Genomic DNA, 13,044 nt, shown 5'->3' on the forward strand with positions numbered 1-13,044 from the left:
CAAGATAGGGCAGGAGGTAGGAGTGACATAGGGAAGTCAATACTAAGGGGGGGGGGGTTGTAATCAGGCGAGCACCAGGAACAAGGATGCAACTACTGAGGAAAGGGGGGAGTCACACCCTCCTCGTCTCGGGGACTTTGCACCCAAGCCTAAACCAAACCAACCAAAGGTATGGAATCAGATGGCAAACTGTCCCTTTTTTTTTTGCTCTTTCCACAGGTTTGTCTGAAGGAAGAAGTGAATGTGGCAGTCAATCCCGATCACGTAAACGTAAGAATTGTACACTTTATTAGCTCATACTTTGTGTGAATTTATATCAAAGTGCAGTTCTAGCCATCAATTCATCTATCTGCCATTGTTGTTGAATAATAATAATTGTCGGCAAGGATTGTTCCTGACCAGTCATAGGGTGTGCAAGATAACCTAGGGTTCATGTTGGCCTGTGTGATCAAGTGGCTAGAGAAACCAAGCAGTAGCCAAGAAGTCCTGGATTAAACTCAGGGTCCGTCATACCAAAGACAAATAATAGGTTCCATAGTTTTCACCTCGCACCTGGCTTATGCATGCTACTCATACTTTATCATTTGACCTACTGTATAGTGTTTGATAAGTTAATGCCAGATGAGGCTGATTGCACCAGGACCGTACTTATAGTGTTTAGTTTTTACACCTGTTTATATGTTGAACTGATCATTACATTGAGATACTGGCCTCTGGAAATTACAGCATTTAGGCATACAAGTTACACAACCGAGAAAGAAGGACAGAAGTAGTAACAGCGCAGCATCAGTCACATGCAACTAAGTCTTTGCAGCAGCAGCAGCAACAGCTGAGATACAGTTAACATGTGAAGACACAATACCTAACCTGTCACTTTTTGGCAATGCCTTTATATTTTAGGTTCCAAGTGCACTGATGGGAGATCACAGAAAGAAACCACCACACAAAAGAAACGTAAGTCTGAAATGATTTGAATGGTATGTTTCAGTATTATGACCTTCAGCACAACTGATAAACTTCACTACATCACCTACTATAAATCTATCCCTGCCCTTTTCAGACATCAGGCATACTGTAAGTTTTAGTGTGTAGAAACGTGAGTTCAGATTAATTTTTTTTTAAATTTTTTTTGCATGAGAACCTCAGTGCTGTTGAAGAATTTGCACAGTAATTTCATCCACAACTTTTCCAGAGATGGCCAGCATTGGACCTTATGAAGGTCCAATGAACATCATCAGACATTTATTAGAGGGTGCCTCTATGATACCTGCATCTTTTCTGATTACAAAATATCCTTCATTAGTGGATAATCTGAGAGCAGCAGTGTCTATTATCCTAGCTCCCTCACAACAAAATAAAGTCTTAGAAGAAAGCCTTTTACTGTCACATCTTGAAGCCTCCCTTTCTGCAGGGGATGATAGAAAAAGCCCACAGTATTTCCCGCCTGTGGTAGGAGGCAATTATATCTACACGTATGTGTTGATGTGTCATTAAACATTATCTAACCAGTATCAGTCACATCTTGAAGCACTGAGGAGGCGGGCAGCAGGGTTAGTTATATCTGTCTCAAATAAATCTACAGCCGCTTTATTGAGTAAGAGCCCCCCACAGTCTAAATTGGTTTTTGTTCTGCTAGCTGCAAACAGATCAATGCATATTTTAGAACAAATTTCCTGTCAAATATTGTTACTAAGATGAATTAAGTTTGATTTGTTTAAAACATGTTCTGGCATGATTTTGAGAGTGCCTTAGCCTAATTGAATAGAAATTTCAGCTAGCAATCCAGGGGTGGAGTTTGAGCACACGTTGTATTCTTGAGCGGTACCTGACCTCCACGCTCAAAGAGGGGTTGGCAACTTCCATGTTGCCGTCTGGGTATTACCCCGGCCTTCACACTGATATCACACCACAAAGGCGCTACCTTCTTCCTTGTCATGGTGAAGGTTTGCAGGCAACATAAAATAGTTCATGGAAAACACTACTGAACACCCATGTGTTGATATGTCGTTAAACTCTACCTACCTACCTTCATAGAAAAAAAAAAGAAAAAACACATGTCTGTTAACTTAGAGAATTGCATTTGCGAGAACTTTACTGTATTTGTAATCTTAACCATTCTGCTAATTTTCAGAAAGAAAATATGTCCAGTGGAAGCCCAAAGAAGAAAAGGATTTGAAAAACCACTTTGCAGCCTATATTAATGGGACAGCTCACCATAAACTGCCTGGTATGTATAATTGACTAATAGTTGAAGAAGCAAAAGTCCAAAGCCTCTGTGAGTCGGTGGAGAGGCACCTAGCAACAGAAGCCTCACAGCCTGTGTACAAGGCGTTCGGAAACTGGTGTTGCTTTCCTAGCGGCTGAACCACCTATAAATTGTGTCATGCCCACTATTGAGGAAACTCAAGTGGCATTGGAGCAATTAACAGACTGGCAGGATATAGACTCTGAATTTAGGCAACATTAAAAGTGTACTACTGACCTTGAATCTAGTCACTTAAGATAAACTTAAGTCAATATATTTCTGTTCCTTGTACTAAAAGCGCATGATGAGTTCCTTTGACAATATGGGGAAGACAACAAGAGGGCTGGGGTTCTGGGTTAGAAAATGTTACAAATCACCCTCCTACAGTATTTACCCCTCAATTTTTTTATTTTATCATACTCCCACAGACAGGCAGCAAATTGAATCCTATCTGGAGAGGTCCAGCAAAGTTAACCATGACTGGAAAACTGTTAGGACCAAAGTATTTAATGAGGCAGCAAAAGTGAAGAAAATTGCAAAGAACAGAGAGACAGAGCTGCAGATCTTCACAGATGAATAATCGTGAACTTCATGGTCACCCAAGGATGCCCCAAACCCATCAGTTTGCTGTATTACCTGTAATGAGGCAGCGAAAGCGAAGAAAATAGCAAAGAACAGAAAGAGGGAGTTGCAGATCTTTACAGATGAATAACTAAAATATCTGTTAACTTCATGGTAACCCAAACCCATCAGCCTGCTGCACTACTTTTTATCTGGCTGATCACCCAATGCCCATTGACTTCAGTGGCTATTGGTGAAATTTTTATAACTTAGTAACATGTTCTAAAGCCTACTAAAATAGGTACAAAAGGTCATTTAGGGGTCAATTTTGGCTGTTTGGTAAACATTTACAAAATGCTTCTCATACAGATCATGTTGACTTTTATTGATAGGTGGTCAGTATTAGCATTGATCAGTGGTGTTCAGGGATTCAAATAAAATGTCATCAGGGGTCAGTTGACCCCAAATGGTACTTTCTCAATGTTTGCATACTCGAACTGTATCTGGTGTGTTCAAAAGTATGAAGAAGGCCCAAAACATAAGTATTAATGAAGGCTAGGAACCTGGGTCGCACTGTGGCACTAAACAAAAACATGAACATGCAAGCCACAGCAACTGAATAACCTCAAACCAATCTGTGTATGGTTGTTTATATAATTAAAATTATGCATGGCTTCACTGATGCCTTTTCACTAAACTGCCACTGCATTAAATTACACTCAGCCACCATGCATTGAGACTGATGAAGACTGACTAGCCCCAAATTAGTTGGTATGGCATCAATCAAAGCTGTGGGGTAAGGAGAATGGGATTCTGCCCCAAAAAAGACATGTTCATTTGGTATTTCAGAGATCAACAGTCCTGATTCTGTGGAGTTAACTGTGTTTAAACCTTGTCATAGTCATGTTTATTTGTTCTGTTCATTTGTCATAGTCATGTTTAGAGTCATGTTTGTTTAGCCATAAATAACCAACCTTAATAATGCACTTAAATCTGTTTAAGAACATGTTTTAATAGTTCTATGTGCTCACCATGAAGTTCATACTGTAGAAAGATAGCTGCAAACTGCTGCTTCATAGTTTAAAAACGGTCAGTGAATTTGAGGTTCTTTTTATAAAACACTGGCCAAAAGCTTTTTAAATTTTTTCCATTCATTTGTTCTGTTCTCTTTAAATTTCTAACTAGGAAGCTGCCCCAGAGGTGGATGACATTACAGAATGCTAAAAGCATTTCCTTCTATTTCTAACTTGATAAAGTTCATTGCATCTTCCGTTCATTTGTTCTGTTCTCTTTAAATTTCTAACTAGGAAGCTGCCCCAGAGGTGGATGACATTACAGAATGCTAAAAGCATTTCCTTCTATTTCTAACTTGATAAAGTTCATTGCATTTTCCATTCATTTGTTCTGTTCTCTTTAAATTTCTAACTAGGAAGCTGCCCCAGAGGTGGATGATATTACAGAATGCTAAAAGCATTTCCTTCTATTTCTAACTTGATAAAGTTCATTGCATCTTCCGTTCATTTGTTCTGTTCTCTTTAAATTTCTAACTAGGAAGCTGCCCCGGAGGTGGATGATATTACAGAATGCTAAAAGCATTTCCTTCTATTTCTAACTTGATAAAGTTCATTGCATCTTCCGTTCATTTGTTCTGTAAGTTTAATGCATTTTAAAATTTGAAGCGCTTTTATTGTTGTGCAGGGTCTTATTGCACCAATACAACTGGCTTCTGCTAGGTTGTTTTGCTAAATGCACACACAACTTGTTAAATGTGAAGCGTGCACAGAAAGCTTTGCTTCAAATAATGTGTATATGTTGTCATTATGACTAATGGTACGTATGGGGTCATCAGGGATTTGAGTCGAAGGTCAAATGGACTAATCGCTTCTTCTCCCACAGAATAAATATGATCATGATAGTTGGTCAGTATTATCATTGACAAATAGTACGTACAGGATGTTCAGGGATTTGAGGTCAAAGGTCATCTAGGGGTCATTTTGACCAAAAAGGTCATTTTGAGGTCAACTGAACAAAACGCTTCTTCTACAGATTGAATTGGATGATCATAAAAGTTGTTCAGTATTATCGGTGACCAATGGTTCGTATGGGTTGTTCAGGGATTTAAGGTGATGGTTGTTTATGGGTCATTTTGGCCACAAAAAAAGCATTTTGGTGATCAAATAGACAGAATGCTTCCCCTCCCACAGATTTATTTAGATGATCATGATTGTTGGTCAGTATTATCATTAATCAATAATAACTACCAATTTGCCATTTTTTGAAAACATGCAAAATGTATCTCCTCCTGCAGTGAAAGCATGTGGATGTTTTGTAGTTATCAAAGTTTAAACTTTTGTGTTTTGTTGTTGCAAAACATTTCATCTCAGTACTTCAAAGTAGGGCTTTTGCCGATGGATTGCCAACCTGAGCAAGGATTCACTTTTGTTAGATATTACAGGGACATTGTATCTGAGCTTGTTCATGTATTTGCTTGCATAATTGGCATATCTAATGTCTCCTACTCCTTTATTGTTGTTGGTAGGCCTATACTTGTTGTGGTCTATAATGAATTTTTTCAAAGAATAGCAACATGTTATGCGACAATGATGAAGGCATTTTGCACCACAAGTCTCTTCCTGCAACTTGTAGATCTGCTGTATTGGCCCAAATATAATGTTGTCATGTATGATTCATTGTAGTTTACTTTTATAAAGCCTCTGCATTGTTCACAATGGATAAAAAGAACAAGGGAGATGTGATGTTAACATGTGAAGTCTACTCTGTAAATATGATAAATACTCTAAAGGAGCTGCATTACATGAAAATACATGTGAACTGGAACAACAATTTATACATTGTTTGTTGTCTATTTGTACATTGTTTATTGTCTATTTGTGCATTGTATACTGTCTATGCTGCAGTAAATGTCATTATTCTTTGCATCTGTATAGGTCAACATCGTGAAGCTCAAACCATCAGCCAATTCTGAAGAGTTTTTTTTTATATCCTACTGAGCTTAAAATTTTGTCATCAGAATGCCAGATTAAGTTTTGAGGCTTCACTTCAACCAGAATTTTGAGACAATTTTCAAAATTCTTGAAAAGTCCAAAATGGCATATAATAGTAGAAATAGAAATGTTATACTAAAGACTTTAAAACTGGAACCTACTACCACTGTGTGTTCTCCATCTAAGATGCGAAGTAGCGGAAACCAAGTTCCCACAACTGGAGGAGAAGGCCGCTGAAGAAAGTGTAGGCGTAATCCTTAGACACAGTTAAAAATAATTGCTCAACATGGGGTAAAATGTAACACCTCTATGGTGTAAAAAGGGAACATGGTCAATGGATGTGTAAACTTTACACATTAATGATTTGGCAAAGTTTTACCTTACTGTGGGGGTAAAATGTTACCATGCAATGTGTAATTTATTTTACCAAATTAGCGTTGTGTAAAATTTGCACAACAATGACCATGTTCCCTTTTGTACCCCACTTTGTGTAAATTTTACCCAAGTCAAGCAGGGCACTGGTTTTACCCCACAGTTGTGTAGTTTTTTTGCAAAACAGTTGTGTAATATTAGCACTCCTTTTTGGTTACTTTTTATTTGCAAAACAGTTGTGTAATATTAGCACACCTTTTGGGGTTACTTTTACACACACACTTGTGTAAATAATATAATTTTATGTATACTGTGAATGTTTCAAAATATTGTCAAAAACATATCCCTTTGAACAATTTGATATAGCTTCCATATTTGCATATGCTTGCGTGTTAAGTAAGGTTGCAATACTTTTAAGATTTGGTATATATGACCCAACATGGGAACAAACATTGGCTCTTTGGCAAGGAAGCTATGATCTCAGTGCAAGAAAATAAAACACTTGTAACATCAAAATGAACTGTTAAAATTTATTAAGACTTCTGTAAATAACTTTCAGCTCTCTTGCATAAAACAGAACATGAAAAGCATTACAGTATTAGCGGCAACGCAGCCACATAGGCTAATACTATTTTTTACAGTAGGCTAAAATATGTTTTACAAATTGAAAAAATGGAAATTTCTCTCTTGCATAAAACAGAACATGAAAATCATAGAAGTGAATAGGATTACAATATAAGCAGCATTGCAGCCACATATATAGGTAAATAATATTTTTCACAGTAGGCTAAAATATTTTGCAGGGGAGCCATTGCATAATGAAATGTACTATTCTTTTTTTTTTATTCTAACCAGGTTCGTGTGGGTGTGGGGGGGGGCTTTGTCATGACCCCACTGGCTATGGGCTTGCATATAATATCAACCCAAGTTTAGGTGAAAGACGAGTTTAGCTACATATCAAAGTAAAACATACACATGACGTTTAAATCCTTGTGACTTTCATGATATTTTATTCCTGGGTATTTCCTGGATATCAATCTCACATAGCAATTATATAGACAACAAAATCTACATTTTTCAAGTTGTTTGTGCCTAAATGTTGACCTCATCAACGAGTCATTCAGAAAGTTTTCCAACGTTCAGGCAGTATTATTTAGAATTAATGTAAAGTATATCTATCAAACTTTTAGGTCTTCCTTGTTGTCGTTTTGTGGTGGTTAACATTAGAAGGACATATATGCTGTCCTGCTAATGTGCAGTTTATGTGTTGTCCCACTAAGGTATTGTTTTTATATAAAACACACAAAGTGGACACGATTTTGGCCCAAAAAAATGTATATCTTACAGCTTATATTGGAACATCAGATCTGACTTAAACTATAGTGTTATGATCCCCAGAGGACTGAATGACGGATGAATCTTGCAACTGCGTGTTTTTTTGTGAACCCTATTACTAATATACTAAATTGTACAATGTACACTTTTAGACGATGTCCGTCTAAGGTGCGATTAAGTGTTATATATATATATATATATATATATATATATATATATATATATATATATATATATATATATATATATATATATATATATATATATAAATAATGTGGCCTAAAAGGGCATATATATGCGGCATATATATATATATATATGTATATATATATATATATGTATGTATATATATATATATATATATATATATATATATATATATATATATATATATAAATATATAGAAACATTATTAGACTGACCACACGATTGAGTTCAAATGCGGCTGTATTTCTAGTTCAATGTGACCTTTCTGTTGGATTTAATGACGTACGGAACAAGGAAACCGTTTATGTCTGACTCAACAGTAGTGCATACAAGCGCTTCTACTTTGTTGTTGCTACTTTCGTAAAACAAAAATTGTATGTACGTGGTGAGGTTCTCAAGAAACTCTATAACATTAACGATTTATTTAAGTCTGAACATTACGCCAGAATATTATACTAAAATAACAGTTATGCTGACACGAAATGCAGGCACAGCTCCGCATTGAACAGCGTTAGACTTAATACTTATTGACGTCCACTTTGAAAACAATATCATTCTGGTTTATGAATATCAATCTGTTTTCTGACGGAGTCAAATACTGATCAATAGTGCAGTATTTGTTATCACGTTACCTGTTGTAGGCATCCCTGTTAAAGTCAACAAATTCTTGGATGGTGTTGTCATTTCATCAGCTGACGGTGATATTCTCATCCCATCTGTTGAGTACACTGTAGTTGCTGATTGGTCACTCATATCCGTTCCCAATGTACTTATTGTATCTATAAACGAAACATCGAAGATGAGCGGTCACAGTATGCACTAAAGCACTGTATATTTATTCTCTAATTCATTTAGATGGAAAAAACATTATTTGATTTGTCTCAATGAAACATACACAATCTGATGGAAGAATCGAGATCAACTGATATGATTGTTTTAATCAATTTTATCAGTTTTATTTTCATATCCAGTAAACAACTTTTTATTTCTCTCATCTGTAAACGAAATGTTCAGTGTCAGTTGTTGTTCAATCGATGTCAATGCATGTTAAATCTTTAAACTATCTGAACTAAGATAAATTTATATAAACTTTGTTAACTTTGAAAAGTGTAAACAGACTAAAGAACTTAAGCTGTCGTTTGTTAGTTGCTCAGACAAACATTCAAAATGTATCGGCTATAATTTTATCTCATACACATGAAAGCACTAGTCAAGACATAGCGAGAACAGAGCCCCAAGAATCTATTACGTTATCTGTTGAGACTATCAATAGTTTTGAAAATTAATTTCGGTTTATGGTTGTCATTTCATTGGTTAACCGAGGCAATGTTGTTTTCATCTTTTGAGTACATGGTTTTAATTTAATAATTAACCTTGTGTTGTTGCTAGCTTTTTCATTAAGTATATTGCTCGAATGATAAACAATCACATGTGTTGATTTTTTTCAATAATAATCTCTCTGAATGAATCCTACACAATCTGATAGAAGAATCGAAATTAACTGACATTATTTTATTAGCTATTTAATCAGTATTAAAGCTGGTGATTGTGTACGCTATTATTATGTCTTATACTTTGTTGATGGTTAAGTTCTACCTAAAATTTTGCCGTTACCTAAAGCTCTACTGTAACCTTTACCTTTAGCTTGGTGGCACGGTCCTCCACAATGGTTCTTTTCCATAAAATCCTGAAATTCGCATAGACCTGAGAAAAGCAAATAAAACATAGTTATCAAATTTTTTTTTTTAATTTCATGAGCTGATAGAGATAATAATATAGACCAGGAAAAATTGATAATATATAAAACGTATATGGTGTCAAAACTCTGATTGCAACAAAGTAATGTCAGAGGTATCATATAGGACTTTCGTCCACAGAAGCCATTTGCAAAGAAAGGTTTTATCATTTTGTATATTTGCTGTGATGTACTATTTGCTATCGTGACTGATATTGTTGGTTTAAGTCAGGGTTGGGTTTTGACCGGTCAAAACCTGTTTTGACCACAAAGCGGTTTAAACCTGGTTTAAACCGGTCAAAAAGGTGGTCAAAACTCAAAAATAATTCGGAAGCTCCCGACAAAGTTCTGCAGATGGTCTTGGGTAGTGTGGGGTGTAATGCATACCATTGGAGTGTTCATAATATCTGTTCTAAGGTATTCTCTCATTTGGTTGCTTATCTTCCCAAGAATCAGTATGAAATTATATACCAAAATGTGAAGCTGATGAAGATGTCACATGTATGTTCTGACTAGGCTGTGCTTCAACTTTAATGTTCCTATGAGGTACACTGTACTAGGCCAGGCCTAAAGTACTACTCTAGATATTTGTTCTCTCAAACACAGACGGACTGCAATCAATTATCCTCATCATACAATTATCAGCATGGTTGCAATTGCAAGAAATCACCTTTATATATATATATATATATATATATATATATATATATATATATATATATATATATATATATATATATATATATATATATATATATATATATATATATATATATATATATATATGTTTAGTGTCGGACGTACATTTTTTCGGTGTCGGACGTACCCGTGCAAAATATTTGAACACCAACTAACGAATGTAGCGGGAATATGCAAAATGTAATTTACATGTTGATAATTAGTATCAGACATATTAGTTGTAACTTTTCACTAATTGAATGATGCAAGTTAAGGAACTCAATTGGGAACAAGTGTTGAGAAAATTTTGAAAATGTTTTAAAGTTGGCATTTTTTTGGAGATGTACTGTACATCCGACACCAATTGTACTTTTTGACCAAATTTCAATTTTTTTTGCCAATAGGGGGTTTATACCTATTAACAGAATTGCCCTGTACTGATAAATCAACAGAAGTCTTGACATGCCTATTTTGAGCTGTAGTAAATTAGTTGTTATAAGTTCAATTACAGTTTAACTTTAGACTGTAAATTGTAGTTACGGTAGGAAGTTTCATGGAAATAAAAGTTCTTCAATTTATGTGTCTTTTTAATTTAATTTTAATAATACTGTATATCTCTATTCCACATGTGTCCTTTGAACATTGCTTGATAGGGGCCTACATGGTTTAGATACTTGCTGTAGATGAAAATCTCTTATTGGGTTGACAAACATGTCAGTTTATGCACAAAATTAGTTTTGACCAGTTTTGACCACTTTTAGGTGTTCAAAACCCCCCCCCCCCCCCGGTTTAAACCAGGTTTAAACCGGGTTAAACCGAGCGGTTTAAACCGCCCGTTTAAAACCGGCCAACCCTGTATATAGTGGACTGTATCGTGTTGTTGGGGGATAAAAAAAGGTTGATGTTTTCCGATTAAAAACCATGCAAGGAATATAAAATGATATCTATCATGTCTCTCTTATTAGTTTTATTTTGAATATGTGTTGAAATGAGAAACCAATATGGTTGAATAATACCTGGGTTTAATATATCTAAAGATGTTCTCCAATGTCACATATATTTGCTATTAAGAACCGCTATGACTTTCTACATGATCAACAAATGATGACTGTGATTACCAAATACACACGTACGATTTAATATGAGGAAATATCGTCATGTTAAGCAACCGCATAAAATAAAGTATGTCGGAGAAAAACCATAACTTGCCCTGGAACCATTGCTATCTAATATTTGGTATATAAATGTTAATAAAATGATAATTTCGCTTCGTTTACTTACCCATCGCTCTGACAAAATTGATGTTCTGCCTAATCAGAAATCCAAAGATTAAGATGTACGTCCAAGTAACATAGCGATAAGCCATCTTCAAGTCGTAAAAAATACTTTCTTTTAAGCTAAATTTAAGCTAAAATTGCGAAAATATTACCTCGTTTTGTGAGTAGAGTAACCATATAGGACAGTTTATGTTGAAGTAAATGCCACCCTCATTGAAGTAATAAAATATATCATAAAAGCAATTAGGGTATACTCTGCAGAATTCGATATTGCAGCCAGTTGTTTTGATTTCTCTGATGTATTTGCTTAAACATATAGGTCAGATCAAACACTATACTTTACAGATACATTTTGCAACAGGATATTAGCCAATTAAGCAGAGAATAAGCAGTATCAGCTAAATAGCACAGCTTTGTTCAAGAAAGGAGGGTAGTCTTCTTAATTATACAAATTCGATACACTTTTGAAATTACGTTACGAAATTACGTTACGAAATTAACTGTTTTCAATACTTAGTAATATTATTGAAGCTCTAACGATCAATAATTTGGAACAATAGTTGAGTAGGTCCAGCTTCTTTCTAGCCTATTTCGCTCCACTGCAGGAGGAAGGCCTCTTCATCGATTTTCCAATTTCATCTGTCCTGTGCTCTCCTTTGCCATAGAACACCTGTAAATTCTCTGAGTTCATCTGTCCATCTTCTACTCTGCCTGCCTCTCCTTCTGACACAATTTCTTGGGGTCCAGTTGGTAATTTTCTTTGTCCATCTGTTATCATGTTGCCTGGCCAAATGGCCGGCCCAACGCCATTTCTTGACTTTGATTTCCTTTATGATGTCATGGACATTGGTTTTCTCTCTTAAGTTTTGGTTGGTTACTCTGTCTCTCCTTGTGACTCCAATCATGATTCTTTCCATCGCCCTCTCTGTCACTCTCAACTTCTTTTCCAGTTTTTTCGTTGTTGTCCAGGTCTCCGCACCATATGATAGTACAGGAATTATGCACTGGTTGAAAACTTGTTTCTTCAGTGATGTTGGAAGGTCCTGGTCACGGAAAATGAAGATTAGTTTGCCAAATTTGACCAGCTAACAACATGTAATTGCTTTCTCTGAACCTTCCGTCAAGGAAACATATTGGCAAGTGGGGAAAATTACTTCTCAGTTATTAAATATTGCACTAGAAACATTTCTTTTAATGTGAAATATCATCTTCGGTACATCATCATCAGTATAACTATCAACATCAGAAAATCATCCATGACTAGCCAGATACACCTTGTATGTTTTCCATTAAACTTTGGTTATTCGTTTAAGTCGTTAACATCACCCACCACCCCCCACCACCCCCCCCCCCCTCCCCCGTCTAACCCACCCCACGCACCAAAACAACTGTTTTTGGAGATTTTCTTCTCATTCCTTACTACTTAATTAGCGTTATGAGATGAGAAAGATCTAGACGGATATTATTTGAATCTCTTTTTGCTACAGCGTAGAGAATGGAACTCTTTCAAGTGTGTACTACTATAAAGAATTTATTGATTTGAGTATAGGTTAATCTCCCCTTTTCCATCGTTCATGTTAAATCTAAAAACAAACGGTTTTGGGTTGAAGAAATTGCCATATTGACTAA

General features: G+C 35.7%; 3 protein-coding genes and 1 long non-coding RNA gene across 4 annotated transcripts in view; 3 read left to right on the forward strand and 1 right to left on the reverse strand.

Moving 5' to 3' along the window:
- The window catches only part of LOC139974479 (uncharacterized), a 28,134-nt gene extending 19,676 nt beyond the window's left edge, over positions 1–8,458 (reverse strand). Inside the window, exon 1 of the mRNA XM_071981661.1 lies at positions 8,358–8,458. Within this exon, the coding sequence (XP_071837762.1) occupies positions 8,358–8,436 (79 nt within the window). The 5' untranslated portion in view covers positions 8,437–8,458. The remainder of the gene's footprint in view (positions 1–8,357) is intronic.
- LOC139974480 (receptor-interacting serine/threonine-protein kinase 1-like) overlaps positions 1–13,044 on the forward strand; it is a 240,480-nt gene that overhangs the window by 93,870 nt on the left and 133,566 nt on the right. The gene's annotated exons all lie outside the window — the stretch shown is intronic.
- Positions 1–13,044, forward strand: part of LOC139974477 (uncharacterized) — a 128,676-nt gene that overhangs the window by 85,077 nt on the left and 30,555 nt on the right. The gene's annotated exons all lie outside the window — the stretch shown is intronic.
- On the forward strand, positions 213–3,946 carry LOC139974090 (uncharacterized). Its single transcript, XR_011795389.1, has 4 exons — positions 213–270; positions 901–954; positions 2,132–2,227; positions 2,674–3,946. It is a non-coding gene; the product is annotated as an uncharacterized lncRNA (long non-coding RNA).

Source organism: Apostichopus japonicus, chromosome 9 (assembly GCF_037975245.1).
Source record: "Apostichopus japonicus isolate 1M-3 chromosome 9, ASM3797524v1, whole genome shotgun sequence".
Classification (NCBI taxonomy): Eukaryota; Metazoa; Echinodermata; class Holothuroidea; order Aspidochirotida; family Stichopodidae; genus Apostichopus; species Apostichopus japonicus.